Source organism: Trachemys scripta, chromosome 2 (genome assembly GCF_013100865.1).
Source record: "Trachemys scripta elegans isolate TJP31775 chromosome 2, CAS_Tse_1.0, whole genome shotgun sequence".
NCBI lineage: Eukaryota > Metazoa > Chordata > Testudines > Emydidae > Trachemys > Trachemys scripta.
The window spans coordinates 238837212-238858147 of NC_048299.1; the positions used below are offsets into that span (position 1 = coordinate 238837212).

Here is a 20936-nt window from a genome sequence, read left to right on the forward strand (position 1 = left end):
CCTGGTCGCCACTGCTGTATGAAAGTCATTTGTACAGTGCATAAAAGAAACACATTCAAATAGAAGTTTGTGACTGTTAATTTCACCATCCTTTCTGTGTTTGCCACTGGAAGTTATGTTGTGAATCTAAGTCAGATTTTCATATTTGCTAAAGTGCTCAAGTGACTCAGTCAGCCAGTCTCAGTTACAAAATAAGTCAGGCAGTTAGGAGCCTTAGTCACTTAAATTATACCCTAAAATCCCTGCTTTAGGAACTGATCTGTTCTTGTCAGAACTACAAACCCCCTCTCCCTTCCCCACCCCAACCCCCCCCTTCAAGTGCATGAAAAGGTCCACCAACTAAACAATACAAAGCTACAGCTACGAAGTTTAAGATTGTGTCCCCTCAAGTCCCAAGGCTAAGGGCTTGCACTTGATGCAAACTTATGCCACAATACTCCATGCTCTCAAACACTTCTCTGTTATCCGTCAAGATAGTTGCAGCTTGCACATTAAAACAGTTTCAGTAAAGGTCCAGGTTTATTATTTAAACTGCACCATAAGTGTGCTTGTCCCTTTAAGAACAAATCAAATAAGAGGTCCGTGCTCCAAAGAGATTATACAACATAACCTATCAAAAAGACAACAACAAAGAAGTGGGGAGAGAGGATGAGGATTATAGCAATAACATCAGGTGGTATACCTGTTACCATCATGCTGGTTCATTTTTAAAAGAAATATTTGATTCCACTGTGCTTTGGGATAGTATCAGGAGAGAGATGACTTGGAGATCAGCCATAAAATGCTATATGTCAGTTTTAAAATATAACTGCTAACCATGATTAATATACTACTCAATTCGGGAGAGAAAGTCTGTGTGTAGTTACCGCCAATACACTAGAGCAGGGATAGCAAATGGAGGACAATTAACGCAGACTCCAGGGTTCACTGGCCTAGACCAGGGGTTCTCAAACTTCATTGCACTATGATCCCCTTCTGACAACAAAAATTACTACCTGACCCCAGGAGGGGGGACCGAAGCCTTAGCCCACCCGAGCCCCACTGTCCTGGGTGGGGGGGCCAAAGACGAATCCTAAGCCCCACAGCCCCAGGTGAGGAGTGGGAGTCAAAGCCAAAACTCAAGAGCTTCAGCCCCAGGCAGGGGACCTGTGATCCTGAGCCCCTCCACCCAGGGCTAAAGTCCTCATGCTTCAGCCCCGGGCTCCAGCAAATCTAACGCCAGCCTTGGCAACCCCCTCAAAATGGGACAGCGACCCACTTTGGGGTCCCAACCCACAGTTTAAGAACTGTTAGCCTAGACAAATGGGAAAATGCCTGCCACCCATGCAGTCATTCACATGTACTGAGCCCAAGATTTCCAGAAGTGTGCCCCCAAAGTGCTGGCTGTGTCAAAATGACTCCAGTGCAGGGTGCCAAGCACTTTTAAAAAACAGGCCACTTGTATAGGTACCTAAATGTTAAAGTCTTGGCCTAAACTGTCCACTAGGCATCTGCCTGTTCTTTCATATAATATATCCCCAATGCTGGTGGTATTTCCCTTGCTCAGTGAAACATATAGTACTCCCATTACTGGAAGTAATATAAATATAACAAGGGAAGACAGGATCCTCTGAATAACATTAGCATGGGAAATAAGTCAGCTAAATTAATATTTTCACCTCTAATTTCATGCCCTTTATTTGCAATCATCTCGCTTCAAACATACATTCTGGGCAACATTGGGAGCCACCATTTTTAGTGCCATTTGAAGATAATTACTACCATGTCCAATCAATTGTTGCAAAAGTTAAACTTACTTTCTAAATATATATTTTAAATGTGTGGTTTGCTTCCTTAACTTTCCTTCTTAAAGTTTAGTCTTAATGTAACTTCTCACTCCTTACCAAATAGTAGACAAGTTAGAAATTATTCCATAAATATTAAATGTTAAGTATCTTATTGCAATAGCTTGCTTAACATGAATTAAGCTTTGTATTTGGGAACAGAGAAAAAACAAAATACTTTCCAAAGTAATAAATATTTTTCCTTTCTTCTCCTATTGCTCTCAAGCTGAAGGCAAGGTGGGTTGTACGTTTATGCAACATCCCGATTAACTGCATGAAATGGTAAGCTTCAAAGACATTAAATAAAAATGTAAGCTGCTGTTAGTAATCCATCTCTTTCTATTGTTAGCCATCTATTTCTTCCTCAGACAGACAATGGCAATCAAATTAATGCAGTTACTAACCTAACCTGCATATGTTAAACCGTTACTAACTTATAGGGAATAAGGAGGGGAGGGTTCACTGGCACATATTACTCTCTTTAGTCTCAGTATTCTCAGGTATAGAAAACAAAGTATCTGCATGTCAGCCTGTTCTCTAGCAATAATATTTGACATAAGTTTAACTACTTTAAATTTGTTTCTAATGTCTCTCCAACAAACTTAGCATTTTTAGGAAACTTACATTTTTTTGCAGTGTGGGCATTTTGCCAAAGTGTTAAACCTCAGTTCCATCCACTGTAAAAGAGAAAGAAAAAAAAAGTTGAAAAAACCCTCTAGCCTGAGAAAATGTTTATTTTACTTCATGTTAAATGTCACTGGGGATCACTGCAAAAACATTTTGCTTCTCATGCTTTAATCTAACTTGTTTCTTGTTTTATTCCATACATGGGATGCCCTTTTGCCAGCAACAATGTTGCACTCCTTGGATTGGGATTTCCATGTTAAATAATTTCCCATGACTTGCCTAACTGTTTTGAGCTTGTTTGACGTAGCAAGGGTTCCATTTACAACAGCAGCGAATGCAATGTAGTATAATTAATCAGGCCATTTCTCCCAATTCTATGAGCACCCTCTGAACCAGAACAAGTGTATTTTCTTTGGAACATCCCTCTCTTCAAAATATTATTCATCTAGGTTCTAATAAAGCTTCCTCCTCTCCCCCCATTTTTACCTTTTAATCTCTTTTCTTGATAATCAGCTTTAATATTTTTTTGCATGCAGCGATTCATTAAAGGGAAAGAAACAGAACTCATTCATTTTGAGGAGAAAGGCAATGTGTATGCCTTTCTAATAGAGACAATTTAAAAAAAAAATCAGTTTTATTTTACCAAGAGAAACACAACACAATGGGAGCAGAACAACATTTGCCAACTATTTCCCAACATGTCTAGCAATTTGTCTATTCTGCCCCCTTGACCCTGAGAACTCAGGCAACTGTCATGCTACAAATTCCCAGCAAGTCTATAGCATAGCTTCTGAAGACTATGGCCTTGATGCTTATCTCCATGTAAAATCAGGAGTAACTCTACTGAAGTGAGTGGTAGTATACTGGTGCAAACCTGCTATAAAAAAGATTTAACCAAGGTCCTATAATTGTACTGCATGTAAATGCAAGCTACATCACAACAGCATTTAAATGCGTGAAGAATGCTTTCACATCTACTTAGAAGGTCTAATGTGGAAAAGGCCTAAATAGATTCCTGGTAATCTCACTCAGATGGATTTCTATTAATAAGCTATGTGAGACCACTAGCACACACATCAATCATTGAAACAACGGAAGTAAGAGGACCTGGAGTTCCAGTTTCTCAAGCAAGAAGTGTTCTTGCTTTGTCACTGGTTGTATTTTAAAATCCCTCTGGGGAAATAGGTGAGATTGGTCATCAGAGTTACAATTTTCTAAGGTAAGCTGGGGTCAGAGAGAATTCTGATAAAAATAATTGCGCCTTGGTGACAATGCAGTTAAGACTACGAAAGTTTCTCCATGGATGTTTTTGTTGCAAGGACACTAGCTTCATTTTATATCTTCAGCATGAATTTAAGATGTTTTTATCCCACCTATCTATAATCGATATGCTGCTGACACATCCCACTTTTGTTTTCATTCAATCTTTATGTTTTGATTGCTACCATTAGCAGGATTTGCTAATTTCTTTTTTTCTTCGATACACCTCTGAAATGCTTCATTAGCCATGGGAAAAGTAAAGAGTGAAGCTTGTGTGTAAGCCAGACTCCTACATCTTTTCACAAACATGCCTTGGCTCTAAACTTGAATAATAGCTTTCTCCTTCCACTGAGAGCATCAATTGGAGTGTTTTATTTGTTATTTTGACTGAAATAAATGTTGCCAATGTGACATCCAATACCAATACTTTACAGTAGTTTTATGCACAGAGTTCATTTATGAGAAGAAAATCAAAACAAAGTCTTACATTTCAGAGAAACGTGCATTCATTCACTAAACTATTCTAAACATAGAGGGACCAATTCTCACTTATACCAAGACCCCTTTACCCCACTCTGGCAGAGTAATTTCCACACACCTCATGGCTTCTTTATGCTGTCAGAATAATGTGAATGGGCTTCACAGCACGCGGGAATCAGACCCACAGCACTAGTAGTATGGCATACATTTCTGTCACTTGGGATTTGACTCTCCATGTTTAACTTCTAACTCACATACTACTCCACCAATTGACCCTTTAAGTTTGTTTTGTTCTGAAGGGTTCATTTATAACATTATTTATAGCTTTCACACTCAGCCAGTAAGTTTTAGAAAAGATCTATCACCATTTGCTCCCCTCCAGGATCCAAGTGGAAACTGAGAATATATAAATCCCTCATATATCTACAACACCTTTCATCTACAGATCTTGAGGCATTTTAGAAACATTAATTATGTCTCAACACTTCTGTGATGTGGGTGAATCTATGTGCTAAGATACTACACTGCTGGGGGCCATAGAAGTTTAGATGGATGAACTAAAGCACAGACAAGCGAAGTGACTTTCAGAACTATCAGTGCTGGAGTTGGGAATAGAACTCAAGAGACCCAACTCCCATATTCCTTCTTAAAATTGCTATATGGAACTCCCAGATACTGGAACCAAATCTCTACTCCATTATTCCAGTTTTACCTCTTTAATTCCACTGAATTCAATGGTGTTATAATGGGATAAAACTGGTGTAAAGTATTGGAGAATCAGGATCATTAACTCAATTTGCAAAGTTAGGTGCATTCATTACATGAAGAACATTAATGAATAATCTTATAACTAAATATTGCCTAGAAAGCATATAAATATGCCCATTCATTAAGAGATTATAGCTACTAAACATGAGTATATTAAAACCTTTTAAAGGACAAAAAGATTTAATTTAATCTACTCCATTTTAAACAGGGGAAAAATAAATAATTTTACTACAGATTAACTGCACACAAATTTATGAGATTTTAACTATATGCCTTTTTCCCCAGTCACTGAAGTGCTTAGAATAATTTAAGAACCAAGAATACATGTGGCACTATACAAGACAAAAAGGAGGATGTATTAATGAACTTACTAAGGGTCTGATCCTGAACACTTTTATACAAGTGAGTGGCTCCATCAAGCTCAATGGAACCTCTCACGTGTTTAACTGTTTGCTCTATCAGATCCTAAAAGACACAATGTAGAAAACAGAAAACACTGGAAAGCAATGGACAGAGAAATGATTACAGTTATAATATATTTTATTCTTGGAGTGGTATTATCTCAGACTAACACACAGATAAGAGAATACTGGCAAACCTGATAAGAAGCTCTGTAGAACATCTTAACTCAGCAGCATTGTAATATATGTGGTGTCAATTATTTTAATCTTACAGAATATAGCTGTCTAGGGTGGTCCTGATTAACTTGCTCCTTGGACTGTCAGAAGTTGGCAGTAGCAAGGAAGGAGAAACAGAATTAACCTAACATCATTCAACCGCAGTCCTTATGACAGATCAAGTAATAGTACAGAGAGACCATTGATGGAATTCCATCAAGTAGTCCTCAACAGGATCTGGCAGTGGGGTAGAAATTAGGAAAAGAATGGGGCTGGGGTGAAGAGATTCTCAGGGTTCCTACATGGGTGCAGAGGACTCAAGGCAGGGGGAAGGATACAGCAGACCTGGTCATCAACTTGGATAAAACACTTGATGCCCCATCTGAATCTTTATCCATGGGAGGGGGGAAGCGGTTAAAACAAACACCTGCACTTTTAATTTATTCAAATACTTCCCTCCCCATCCACAGTTTCCTTCTGAGACCAGAAACACAAGTGCCAAATATGACACAGGAAAGGCTGTTCTTGGGAGTTTTTCCAGCTAGAATCCCAAGTGGAAATGCAGATAGTCTCATAAGATTTCTAGCTTAATTTTACAGACTGGAAGGTCTGAGTCTAGCCACCTTTAGGTCACAATGTGAAATTTTCCATTCACAGAAGACTTTCTTCAAGAATGACAACTATGAATGGCCAGCACAATCTTCTTCTGGAAACACACAAATGAGAACAACCCCACTTAGAAAGTGGTGAAATTAATGAAGGAATGTAACGTATGGTTCTTTTGCATGAAATAATGTTTTTCTTGACTTCATATATATTGCCTATAAGCTACAGTGATGGTGTTAAAATGGTGACGAGATTGGCTTTGTGTTAAATTGCTAAAAAAAAGTTCTTGATACTTAATTTTTCATTCTCTTCCCCACATTATCTTTTTCATCTTGCATTTAGCTACTTAAGTGTCACAGAGCCACCCACCAGTAAATTGGGTTACAGTTTTACAACAGATTAAAAACAAAACCTCAGTATCCTAAGCATATGATGAGAACAACAAAGACCCACCCATCTGACAGTTCAGCTACTCCATTTCGGTTAGAAATAAGAGAAGAAGATAACACCCATTTTTGAATCTCAGCTGAGACTGTGGGAAGTGGAAAACTGCAAAAAAATCATGGTGATGTTTTCCAGTCAATGGTGCTCAGAAAACGACATCACCTACTGCAAATCTGAGTCCTCATGAACTATTATCCATTTTTTGTTTTTAAACTTGTGAGGCAATCTTGTAAACAGTATATTGGGTACCAGGAAGGGCAAATCACTGAATTGCCCCACCTACCTCAACTCCACTCCACCCGCCCTGCAAAAAAAGTGTTTGCAGTACATTTAAAATGGAAATCAAACATGAAACAGTCATCCTGACACGAGACAGATTCAGACTGCAAAAATCAGATCGTCTTAGCAGCCAATGAATGGCGGTATGAGAGTGCAGGGAGGATGTTTTAAAGTAAATTCTAATGTTAGTGTGTAGTGGTTATCTTAACAGGTAATTAAGCCTACTGTTTTAAAACAAAGATATTGATTTAAATTACAGACTCTACCTTAAAACAACACTGAAATGGTGTTTGTTTCAAGATTCTACTAAAGCCTGTGTTTTCCCAGCCATAATTTGCCTCATGAGATTTTGGTCTCCTGCTGGGAAATACCATTTGTCTCATTAAAATAGAAGCTTTTGCTGAGACAATAGCCCCATTCATTGAATGGATGTACTGAAATACTGATGGGAATGTCAAAGAACTCTTATGAAAATATATTTCAATTACAGATATTGTATTTTAAGAAAAACTTCAGTGAGGAAATTAGTACAGGGGCATAGTCAACATGAAAACCACATCTGCCTAGAAAACATTTTACCTAGTGTAGAGTAAAGTAACACCTAAGATAACTACAATTGAAAGAAGAAAAAGATATTTCAAGCATGTGACTTTAAGCTCTGGGTCATATTTTAACCTGCTGTAAATACTGTACATACCTATGGATCAATAAACACTGCTACATTAAAAAAGTCATAGACTTTAAGGTCAGAAGGGATCAATATGATCGTCTAGTCTGACCTCCTGAACAATGCAGGCCGCAGAATCTCACCCACCCACTCCCGCAACAAACCCCTGACCTATGTCTGAGCCATTGAAGTCTTCAAATCATGGTTTAAAGACTTCAAGATGCAGAGAATCCTCCAGCAAGTGACCCATGCCCCACACTGCAGAGGAAGGTGAAAAAACCCCAGGGCCTCTGCCAATCTGCCCTAGAGGAAAATTCCTTCCTGACCCCAAATATGGCGATCAGCTAAACCCTGAGCATGTGGGCAAGACTCACCAGTCAGACACCCAGGAAAGAATTCCCTTTAATAACTCAGATCCCACCCCATCTAACATTCCATCACAGCAGGCCATTGGGCATATTTACCGCTAATAGTCAAGATCAATTAATTGCCAAAATTAAGCTATCCCAACTTACCATCCCCTCCATAAACTCATCAAGCTTAGTCTTGAAGCCAGATATGTCTTTTGCCCCCACTGCTCCCCTTGGAAGGCTGTTCCAGAACTCCACTCCTCTGATGGTAAGAAATCTTCGTCTAATTTCAAGTCTAAACTTCCTGATGGCCAGTTTATATCCATTTGTTCTTGTGTCCACATTGGTACTGAGCTTAAATAATTCCTCTCCCTCCCTCTTATTTATCCCTCTGATATATTTATAGAGAGCGATCATATCTCCCCTCAGCCTTCTTTTGGTTAGGCTAAACAAGCCAAGCTCAAAACCGATCCCTGAGGAACTCCACTACTAACCTCCCTCCAGCCTGACAGTTCACCTTTCAGTATGACCTGTTGTTGTCTCCCCTTTAACCAGTTCCTTATCCACCTTTCAATTTTCATATAGATCACCATCTTTTCCACTTTAACTAATAATTCCCCATGTGGAACTGTATCAACTGCCTTACTGAAATCGAGGTAAATTAGATCCACTGCGTTTCCTTTATCTAAAAAATCTGTTACCTTCTCAAAGGAGGAGATCAGGTTGGTTTGGCTCTATCTACCTTTTGTAAAACCATGTTGTATTTTGTCCAAATTACCACTGACCTTAATGTCCTTAACTACTTTCTCCTTCAAATTTTTTTCCAAGACCTTGCATACTACTGATGTCAAACTGACATGCCTGTAGTTACCCGGATCACTTTTTTTTCCCCTTTCTTAAAAATAGGAACTATGTTAGCAATTTTCCAGTCAGACAGTACAACTTACAGATTCATTGCAAATTCTTCCTAATGGGCTTGCAATTTCATGTGCCAGATACTTTAATATTCTTGGATGAAGATTAAGATAGTCCCATTAAGATGTTCGAGTTTGGCTTCTACCTCGGATGTGGTAATATCTACCTCCATATCCTCATTCCCATTTGTCATCCTGCCATTATTCCTAAGCTCCTCATTAAAGACTGAGGCAAAGTATTTGTTTAGATATTGGGCCATGCCTACATTATCCTTAACCTCCATTCTATCCTCAATGTTTAGTGGTCCCACTTCTTCCTTTGTTTTCTTCTTATTTATATGGCTATAGAACCTTTTACTATTGGTTTTAATTCCCTCTGCAAGGTTCAACTCTACATGGCTTTTGGCCTTTCTCACTTTATCCCTACATGTTCTGACCTCAATAAGGTAGCTTTCTTTGCTGATCCCTCCCATCTTCCACTCCTTGTAGGCTTTCTGCTTTTTCTTAATCACCTCTTTGAGATGCTTGCTCATCCAGCTTGGTCTACAACTCCTGCCTATGAATTTTTTCCCCTTTCTTGGGTCGCAGGCTTCTGGTAGTTTGTGCAACTTTGACTTGAAGTAATTCCAGGCCTCCTCCGCCTTTAGATGCACAATTTCTTCAGTCCAATCCACTTCCCTAACTAATTTCCTTAATTTTTTTAAGTTAACACTTTTGAAATCAAAAACCCTGGTCAGTTTTGTTTGTTTGTTTATCCTTCCATTTAGTTTGAACTGAATTAGCTCATGATTGCTCGAACCAAGGTTGTCCCCTACAACTATTTCTTCTATGAGGTCTTCACTACTCACCAAAACTAAATCTAAAATGGCATCCCCTCTTGTTGGTTCAGCAACTACATGGCGAAGGAATCCATCAGCTATCGCATCCAAGAAAATCTGAGCCCTATTACTATTACTAGCACTTGTCCTCCAGTCTATATCTGAGAAGTTAAAGTCTCCCATGAACACACAATTCCTATTAATATTTACTTCATTAAAAACATTAAAGAGGTCTCTAGCCACATTCAAATCAGATCCTGGTGGTCTATAGCACACCCCAAGCACTATCCCAGAGGAGGCTCTAGTAGCTTTCTTCCCCAATGTGATTTTTGCCCAGATAGACTCTGTCTTATCCATTCCATCACTTCTTATTCCTTTATAGTCTACCTCACCATTGATATGCAATGCTACTCCACCACCTTTGCCTTTATTTCTGTCTTTCCTAAACCGCACATACCCTTCAATACCTGTACTCCAGTCATGACTACTATTTCACCATGTTTCTGTTATCCCTATAATATCTGGTTTCACTTCCTGCACCAGTAACTCTAGTTCCTCCATTTTGTTACCTAGGCTCCTCGCATTGGTGTACGAACATCTCGATTTTTGCTGTTTGGCTTCGCTCATATTCTTTACCTGATTAGGCACAAACATTCTACCTATTAGACTGGTATCTACACTACCCTTCCTCCTTATGTCCTTTCTCCTACCCATGGCTGTATCCTTTCTTACTTAGTTTTCTTCCCTCTCAATGTTAAAATCTGGTGTGGAGATTACCTGGACATCTCCCAACCATCTCCCCCAAATTCCTAGTTTAAAGCTCTCTTACTCAGTTGTAAAAAGAACAGGAGTACTTGTGGCACCTTAGAGACTAACACATTTATTTGAGCATAAGCTTCCGTGGGCTACAGCCCACTTCATCAGTTGTGCCAGCCTCCATCCTAGAAGTCTATTTCCCTCCCTACTCAGGTGAAGTCCATCCCGAGAGAACAGTCCTCTGTCCATGGATGCCAGTGGCCATTCATCCCAAAGCCCTCCTTATAGCACCACTGCCTGAGCCATCTGTTGATCATCATAATCTTGTCACATCTTTGTTGCCTTTCTCTAGGAACAGGCAGAATCCCACTGAAGATCATCTGAGCCTCGATTTCCTTGAGCGTCTTCCCCAGCCTGGCATAGTCTCCCTTCATACATTCCAGCGAGAATCTAGCCGTATCATTTGTTCCCACATGAAGGACAATCAGTGGATTCTTTCCCGCTCCCATTAGGATCCTCTTCAGCCTCAGGTCCCGTATCTTAGCACCTGGCAGACAGCACACCCTTCTGTTCTCTGGATCAGCTCTGGTTACAGGCCTGTCTATTCTTCTCAGTAAAGAGTCCCCAGTCATATAGACCTGCCTTTTCCTGGTGATGGTGCGATTCTCCGATCTATCCCCTGTTCCCTCTGGCCGCAACTCCTCTCGATTCCTATTCTCCCTTGTAAATCTCTGCCACCCATCCTGTATCGTCCTGGGGCTCATATTTGGTGTTATCTCCATTAACTCTTCCCCTCTTCCTATAGGACTAGCTGCTCTTCTCTTCTTCCTTGCCCTCTCACCTTCAGCGACCACCTGCTGTGCCCTTTCTTCATTTTCCAACTCCGCAAACCTGTTCCTGAGCTCTATTTCTCCTTCACTAGCCTGTCTTTTCCTCTGCCTGGTTCTCTTAGTCATATACTTCCATTGTCCACTTTCCTCACCCAGCAGTCTCCCCTCAGAGTTCTTTGGTCCTGCTTCCATCTGCAAGTCTGAGCTTCCCCCTTCAGCCTCCTCATGTCTTTGCTTCATCATCTGCTCGAACCCCTTTCTAAGCTCAACCAGAATTTCCACCTGCATCTCCAATCCTCGGATCTTTTCTTCCATCAGCTCTACCAGGCGACACTTCATGCAGACAAAACTCTTTTCAGGTACTCCCTCCAGGATCATGTACATATTGCAGCTTCCACATCCAGTCATCTTCATTGAATCTTCCACTGCTTGGATCACTACCACTGCTGCCTCTGTATCTGTCATAGCCTTCCCACCTAAGTCCTGTTAGTCCAGGAAACACAAACCAAACCAAAACACCACCACCCACAGCAAAACAAACCTCCAGCGAGCACCACAACACTGCCAGAACATCACACTCTCCCTTCACTAGCCTGTCTGTTCCTCTGCCTGGTTCTCCTAGTCTTCCCCCCAAACTCCTCCAACAGAACTCCCACTCAAACAGCTCTGTTTGCTGGCTCCTCTGCAGCTGTCTGTGCCGCTGCCTGACTGCCCGGCTACCTAAAACACTTCAAATGATCCTTTTTCAGGCAGCACAGTAGGAGGAGATCAGAGATTTCGAACTTTCACTCCTACTTCCCAGGCCTAAGCACTAGCACACAAAAGGCTCTTGCAAATTTCTGGTGTATATGTCTACCATGTTGTCTAAGAGAAAGTCCAGTGGACACAATGGCAGCAACTGCTGACACCTTAACTACACCACTGTAGACATGTATTGGTGGAACTAAACCAGTTGTAGTGGAAATTTCTGACTAATAAGATCTCTGTAGGTACTATCCAAGACACTGGACCTGAAGAGGCATTTGCTGGGTCTCCAGAGGTAAGTAGAGGGCTTTGGGATTATTTACACATACAGAGGACCCACCTACAAGATGGCTGTCTGATTCCATCTGTGACACTGGCAGAGCAGGTGCCAGTGTAACCCACGTGCCCAATAGGGAGATATGCCTTTAAGAGCTCTGTAGAGAACAGGGCGGGGGGAATGAATTGAGTCAGGGTCATTATTGCTAGGCAGATGCACCATTAGCACTCCACACTCAGAAGTTTCTGGAATTGGGTGTTGTAGTTTTGGCTATGCTCCAGTAGGTTCCCTGTAGCTGGACTCTACTTGCCCCCATGGAGTCTGTCAGAGCAGCTGCTTTACAAAAGGCGTATGTCCTGTGTGGGCTGGGAGAAGCTGAGCTACACGAGCAGAAGGAAGGCCAGTTTTCTCTAACTTTGAAGCACTTTGCAGCAGGTTAGTGCTATTGTTAACCCTCCAACAGGGAAGCCCTGGCAATGTTAATTATATAAAAGGGAAATTGGGAGGGAAACAAATTTATTTTATTTTAATAGTAAACTTTGAATGCTATATGATTTTAGCCAAACTGTTTTAGTTAAATTGTCCCAACTAGTATGATTAATCAACTCTTCTCTTATTAAAAACAACGAGGAGTCCTTGTGGCACCTTAGAGACTAACAAATTTATTTGGGCATAAGCTTTCATGGGCTAAAACCCACTTCATCAGATGCATGGAGTGAAAAATACAGTAAGCAGTATATATATCACATCATATGAAAAGATGGGAGTTGCCTTACCAAGTGGGGGGTCAGTGCTAATGAGGCCAATTCAATTAAGGTGGAAGTGGCCTATTCTCAACAAATGACAAGAAGGGGGTGAATATCAAGAGAGGGAAAATTACTTTTGTAGTGCTAACGAGGCCAATGAAATCGAGGTGGACGTTGCCCATTACCAACAGTTGACAAGAAGGTGTGAGTATCAGCAGAGGGAAAATTATATAAAATTATTATATATGCCATCATGTGCCAGCAATGCCCCTCTGCCATGTATATTGGCCAAACCAGACAATCTCAATGCAAAAGCATAAATGGACACAAATCAGACATCAAGAATTGTAACATTCAAAAACCAATAGGAGAACACTTCAATCTCCCTGGACACTCAACAACAGACTTAAAAGTGGCAATTCTTCAACAAAAAACTTCAAGAACAGACTTCAACGAGAAACTGCAGAACTGGAATTAATTTGCAAACTGAGCACTATCAAATTAGGCCTGAATAAAGACTGGGAGTGAATGGGTCACTACAAAAAGTAAATTTTCCCTCAGCTGATACTCACACTTTCTTCTGAACTGTTGGAAATGGGTGACGTCCACCTTGACAGCAATTAAATTATGGTAATATTAAAAATGGAGAATCAGCAATTTTTTGCATATACAGTTTTCTAATATCCCTTGTAGGGAACACAAAAGCCGATCTACAGACTCAGCTGAACGAGGCTTAAAATGTTTCTTGGAGTGTGATTCCCTAAAGCAGCCATCAGATTTGCATTCATGAATAAGATACTAATTTATAAAACTGAGTTTTTGGAAGGTAGGTATGTGCAAAGTAGTTTTTGTAGTCTTGTTCATACAAAGAATCACAGAACACTTCATAGCAGAGAAGAATCTAAGTAAATTATGTAGCTTACAAATATGCATTACTCCTACAGATAGAGTGGACAAAAAATTAAAATCTCAGCGTTTGCAAAAACACCTGAATAAGGGGTCTGGCACATTATCCAGTAGAATTTGATTGCATAGGACATTGTTTCTAGTAAAACAATGCAGTGTAAGGGTCTGTCTGCACTACAATATTATTGTGTCAAGAGAATGCATTAAAACTTAACAATACCATGACTGTTTAATAGCGGCTTAGTTTTGCCTATGTAGATGGAGCCAAACACCATTATAACATCACAGAATCAAGTTATGATAATTTACCAGACTGCACTCTTTTGTATCATGCCAGAGCTCTAAAAGGATTCCATAACATAGTCCCAAACTGAATTTAAACTATGTAGGCAAAATCAACCCACGTTATAAGGTGATCTTTGATAAAACGTGTACTGTAGATGGGCCCTTAGAAGAATTTGATCTTGAAGATTGAAGCTTTTTTTTAAAGTGATATCCTATTATTTAATAAATACTATGTTCCTGTAATTACAAGGAAGCAGTCAGAGTTAAGGTTGTGCGTACAAGCTGAAATGTACTGATTTCTGAATGTTTAACCATGAAACCTTAACACTGGATTTTTTTTGGGGGGGAAGGGAGGCATAGGTTGCACTAGGTATGATTTTTATTTATTTTTAAGAAAAAATGGAAAAAAAGAAGAGTGAATAGAAGGAATTTCTGTCTCCAAGACTTCACAACTTTAGCATTGCAAAAAAACCTTGCAAATAGCATGTGTAAATCCATGACCCAGCTCCCTAACTAGTGCCCATAGAACCTACAGCACACTCGCAAACTCACATTTAAACTACAACAGTATTTAAGGTGGTTAGTGTGCACTTTAATTGATCTGTAAATGTACCCCACAAAAAAAAAAAAAACATCCTCTAGCAAAACTGCCGCAAGGAAGCCCCTCTCTTGCACCCATTACAAGGCAAACGGAAGCCCTTCCTCAACCCCTTTAGACTTCTTTATATCAGTAGATAAATGTATCTTTAGCCCTTTCACACCTTACAAGGTTGGAAAGAGCCCTTGCTTTAGCAAGGTGACATTGGTCAGTTGATTATGAAAACAGTTTAGCTTCAAGGACCTGCATTGGCCATTTTTCATAGGGGCATAACTAATGCACTTTGCAACAAATGTCTACTATGCATGTTCACAACATGATTTTCAAACACTAATATGTTGGTGAAATCAAAGCAAATTTCCTCCAGCATAAGGCTGTTTATTACATCTCTATAAGGACTATTTCTATAGTCAATTTCAACATTGAAACCTCAAGCTTTATGACAACAGGGCTGGTCAACAAATGGTTGCAAAAATATTTTTACTGTAAGGGGGAAAAATACTTTTCCCAATCCTCCTATTCTAAAACAGCTGAACTTTTTGCTCAAACTTTCAAATGAATTTTTACCTTTGGCCTCAAAGTAAAGCTTCAACCCTACACAAATTTACACATGAGTGTAGCTTCAAAAGGACTACCCACTTGATAAAAGTTATGGATATGCATAAGTCTTTGCAAAACTGGAGTCCAAGCATGGAGAATTTTATCCAGAGGTGAAAGTTTCATAAAGTTATGAGCATCTGGAAAATGAACTATAATAGAAACAATTACACAAGTTTACTTATTGCAGAATATAATCATCACTGGATTGTAACAACAACAGTTTAACAATAGTTTTCCATCAGTATTATATTGATTATGGGCCTGACCCTTTCCTAGATGGAGAGAATACTGGGGGATTTGCTTGAAGAAGCACAAGTAAATACTCAGATACAACTGCATATCCAATGTGATATCTGTGTGTTAACAATCAACTCACAAAGGGATTTGGCTCCACATCAATGCTGTACCAGAGGGATAGGCTCTTGGAAGGAATTCCACTGATGTCAGTGATATTGCACTGATGTAACTGAGGAGAATTTAGCCCTTCGGCTACATCTACATTTAGAGCTGGGGGCTGATTCCCAGATGACACGCTGCATAGTCGGGATAGCATAGGCAGTGGCTCAGGCTAACCGTTTGAGTATATGCCCAGGGGGACAGGATGGGTACCTGGGCAACTAGTCTTGAGCTGCCATCCATGCTCCACTGCTATTTTTAGCACACTTGCTTGAGCTAGCTCAGACGCATCTATTTGAGCTAGGAATCACAACCCCAGCTCCAAGTGTACACGAAAACCATGACACTACAATGCACTTTGGTTACTTACCAGGAATGTATTTCCACAGTGTCCACACACCACCCGAGTACCTTCTGGCTGAACTGGCAAGGCAGGCTGAGCTGGCTGCTCTTCTGGAATCAACATCACTGGACCCAGGTTAATGATGCGTCTACTGTGGTAGGAACATTAAACATATATGCCATGTCATTACACTAATGAGGGGAAGGGATGATGCATTTAGATTATTAGCTCTGCAAGACCTTACCAGATATTTTATGACTGTAAAGTGGAACCTACTTCTTATTATATGTGCACCCAATTGAGCTCTCTCTAGTAGTGTTTTCCAAACAGGTAAGGAAGACACCGTTTTCTTTATTGAAAGGTTATTACATAAGTGTAAATGGCGGCAATTTCAAGAACAGAGACCTAGCCAGCAAATGTCAGAGTCCAGTTTGGGATACTGCCCCTCATGAAGAGGGGAGTACTAAAAGTGCAGAAAATCTGGGTGAGATGACCAGATATTCAGGCTTGTGAACAGAGATATGTGGCAATGGCTGGGGAAACACATAGCGGAAATGGGACTCTCTCTCTTGGTCTTCCAGCCAACATCCTTCCACATTCACACTCTCCTTTCCCTTCAAAATCAGGCATCCCTCCTCCAAGCAGATTTCTTCTTCTTCTCATATGACTCTGTCCCTCTTTCCCACACACTCCAAGCCAAGACAGGCCACGCAGCTTCCTTGCCTCTTGTGTATCACAGTCTCTGCCCACAAAGGGGATGTCCAACACTCACCTCAGGCTGCTCCGCTGCCAGCTTTGGCAAGCAGTGAGAATATGCCCGATTTATAAGATTTCACACACACACACACACACACACACACACACACACAATGGGAGAAATCCCACAGCATGAGGCTTGGACAGACTGTGGGAGATCCCTGTTTATTTCCCAGGAGGTTTGCTCACCTGGGACCCACACAGAGGGCGACTCAGATGACATTAACCATTCTTTATATCTACCCTCGAGTTGGCAATGGGACTGAGAACTGGCATAGTGTCAGAAGGTCAGAAAATACCAGTAATCCAGTACAATTAAACTCACTTAAGAGAAAATTATATTTAAAGGACAACTTTTTCTATACACTAAGGCCTGGTCTACACTACGAGTTTAGGTCGAATTTAGCAGCGTTAAATCAAATTAAGCCTAGACACGTCGACACGATGAAGCCCTTTTTTTTTTTTTTTTTTGACTTAAAGGGCCCTTTAAACCGGTTTCTTTACTCCACCTCCGACGAGGGGATTAGCGCTAAAATCGGCCTTTGCGGGTCGGATTTGGGGTAGTGTGGACGGAATTCGACATTATTGGCCTCCGGGAGCTATCCCACAGTGCTTCATTGTGACCGCTCTGGACAGCGCTCTCAACTCAGATGCACTGACCAGGTAGACAGGAAAAGCCCCGCGAACTTTTGAATTTCATTTCCCGTTTGCCCAGCGTGGAGAGCACAGGTGACCACGCAGAGCTCATCAGCACAGGTAACCATGATGGAGTCCCAGGATTGCAAAAGAGCTCCAGCATGGACAGAACGGGAGGTACGGGATCTGCTCGCCATATGGGGAGACGTATAGCGCTAGCTGAACTCCGTAGCAGTAAACGAAATGGCAAAATATTAGAAAAGGTCTCAAAGGCCATGAAGGACAGAGGCCATAACAAGGACGCACAGCAGTACCGCGTGAAAATTAAGGAGCTAAGGCAAGCCTACCACAAAGCCAGAGAGGCAAACAGAAAGTCTGGGGCAGAGCTGCAAACATGCCGCTTCTACGCGGAGCTGCATGCCATGCTAGGGAGTGCAGCCACCACTACCCCAATCGTGTGCTTTGAATTCATCAATGGAGAATCACGCAACAGGGGAGCGGGTTCGGGGTATGAGGAAGATGATGATGAAGACAATGAAGATAGCTCATAGCAAGGAAGCGGAGAAACCGGTTTCCCCAACAGCCAGGATATGTTTATCACCCTGGACCTGGAACCAGTAACCCCCGAACTCACCCAAGGCGTGCTCCCAAACCCTGAGGGCACACAAGGGACCTCTGGTGAGTGTACCTTTGTAAATATTACACATGGTTTAAAAGCAAGCATGTTTAATGATTAATTTGCCCTGGCAAAAGCGGCCAGTACAGCTACTGGAAAAGTCTGTTAACGTGTATGGGGATGGAGCGGAAATCCTCCAGGGACATCTCCAGAAAGCTCTCCTTCATGTACTCCAAAAGCCTTTGCAAAAGATTTCTGGGGAGGGCTGCCTTATCCCGTCCGCCATGGTAGGACACTTTACCATGCCAGGCCAGTAGTACGTAGTCTGGAATCATTGCATAACAAAGCATGGCAGCGTATGGTCCCGGTGTTTGCTGGCATGCAGACAACATCCATTCCTTATCTCTCTTTGTTATCCTCAGGAGAGTGATATCATTCATGGTCACCTGGTTGAAATGGGGTGATTTTATTAAGGGGACATTCAGAGGTGTCAGAGGTTCCTGCTCGGCTGAACAGAAATGTTCCCCGCTGTTAGCCATGTGGTGGGGCAGAGGGGTGAAGTGATCATCCCAGAGAATTGGGGGGGGGGGGCGGTAGTTGGGTTTGTGCTGCATGTTAACCCGGAAACCCCAGCCCCTCCTTTTACATTGAAAACCCATTTTAAATGACCAACCCAACGGGTCCTTGGTATGGGAAATGAGGGCGCTACTGTTTGAAACCATTCCCACATGTTAAGAAGGTTAAAAAAGCCAAAAGACGGTGGCTTACCATGGCTGCCTGCAAGCCGAATTCTGTTGCCTGGCACTGCGTGAGTGATCTCTCACACCAAACTCGCAGGCCTTCAATATAAGAGGAAAAATGCGACCTTGTAACGAAAGCACGTGCTGTGTAATGTGAACAGCAAAATTTAACATGAAAGAGTGTACCCATTGTTCTCTAAAATTTGACTTTTTTAACCACCTCTCCCTTCTCCTCCACCAGCTGAAAATGTTTCTCCTTCACACAGGCTAGTGAAGATTAGAAGGAGAAAACGGTGGACTCGGGTTGATATGTTCTCAGAGCTCCAGATGTCCTCTCACGCTGACAGAGCACAGCAGAATGCATGGAGGCAGTCAATGTCAGAATGCAAAAAAGCACAATATGAACGAGAGGAGAGGTGGCGGGCTGAATCGTGGGATGAAGTGAGCAAGTGGCGGGCTGAAGAGGATAGGTGGCGTCAGCTTGCTGACAGAAGGCAAGAGTCGATGCTCCGGCTGCTGGAGCATCAAACTGATATGCTCCAGCGTATGGTTGAGCTGCAGGAAAGGTAACAGGAGCAGAGACTGGCGCTACAGCCCCTGTGTAACCAAGTTCCCCGAGTTCCATAGCCTCCTCACCCAGATGCCTAAGAACGCGGTGGGGGGGCCTCTGGCCACCCAGTAACTCCACCCCAGATGATTGCCCAAGCATCAGAAAGCTGGCCTTCAATAAGTGTTAAACTGCAGTGTGTCCTTTTCCTTCCCTCCTCCACCACCCCTCCCGGGCTACCTTGGCAGTTATCCCTCTAGTTGTGTGATGAATTAATTAAGAATGCATGAATGTGAAGTAACAATGACTTTATTGCCTCTGCAAGCGGTGCTCAAAGGGGGGAGGGGAGGGTGGTTAGTTTACAGAGAAGTAGAGTGAACCGGGGGGCGGGAGGGGGGGGAGGTGGAGGGTTCATCAAGGAGAAACAAACAGAAGTTTCACACCGTAGCCTGGCCAGTCACAAAACTCGTTTTCAAAGCTTCTCTGATGCGCACCGCGCCCTGCTGTACTCTTCTAACTGCCCTGGTGTCAGGCTGCGTGTAATTAGCGGCCAGGCGATTTGCCTCAACCTCCCACCCCACCATAGATGTCTCCCCTTTACTCTCACAGATATTGTGGAGCGCACAGCAAGCAGCAATAACAATTGGAATATTGGCTTCGCTGAGGTCTATCCGAGTCAGTAAACTGCGCCAGCGCGCTTTTAAACATCCAAATGCACATTCCACCACCATTCGGCACTTGCTCAGCCTATAGTTGAACAGGTCCTGACTACTGTCCAGGCTGCCTGTGTACGGCTTCATGAGCCATGGCATTAAGGGGTAGGCTGGGTCCCCATGGATAACGATAGGCATTTCAACATCCCCAACGGTTATTTTCTGGTCCGGGAAGAAAGTCCCTTCCTCCAGCTTTTGAAACAGACCAGAGTTCCTGAAGACGCGAGCATCATGTACCTTTCTCGGCCATCCCACGTTGATGTTAGTGAAAAGTCCCTTGTGATCCACCAGGGCTTGCAGCAGCACTGAAAAGTACCTCTTGCGGTTTATGTACTTGGTGGCTTGGTGCTCCGGTGATAAGATAGGGATATGGGTTCTGTCTATCACCCCACCACAGTTTGGGAATCCCATTGCAGCAAAGCCATCCACTATGACCCGCATGTTTCCCAGAGTCACTACCCTTGATATCAGCAGGTCTTTGATTGTGTTGGCTACTTGGATCACAGCAGCCCCACAGTAGATTTGCCCACTCCAAATTGATTCCCGACTGACCGGTAGCTGTCTGGCGTTGCAAGCTTCCACAGGGCTATCGCCACTCGCTTCTCAACTGTGAGGGCTGCTCTCATCCTGGTATTCTGGTGCTTCAGGGCAGGGGAAAGCAAGTCACAAAGTTCCATGAAAGTGCCCTTACGCATGCGAAAGTTTCGCAGCCACTGGGAATCATCCCACACCTTCAACACGATGTGGTCCCACCAGTCTGTGCTTGTTTCCCCGGCCCAGAATCGGCGTTCCAC

General features: G+C 42.2%; 1 protein-coding gene across 2 annotated transcripts in view; it reads right to left on the bottom strand.

Moving 5' to 3' along the window:
- Positions 1-2199: 2199 nt before the first annotated feature.
- Positions 2200-20936, bottom strand: part of PIP4P2 (phosphatidylinositol-4,5-bisphosphate 4-phosphatase 2) — a 37291-nt gene continuing 18554 nt past the window's right edge. Inside the window, exons 4-5 of one of the 2 annotated variants that reach the window (XM_034759456.1) lie at positions 16162-16285; positions 2200-2500 (exon numbers count right to left, since the gene is read on the bottom strand). In XM_034759456.1, the coding sequence (XP_034615347.1) occupies positions 2444-2500; positions 16162-16285 (181 nt within the window). In that variant the 3' untranslated portion in view covers positions 2200-2443. The remainder of the gene's footprint in view (positions 2501-16161; positions 16286-20936) is intronic. The other variant, XM_034759455.1, reaches the window with a different exon arrangement.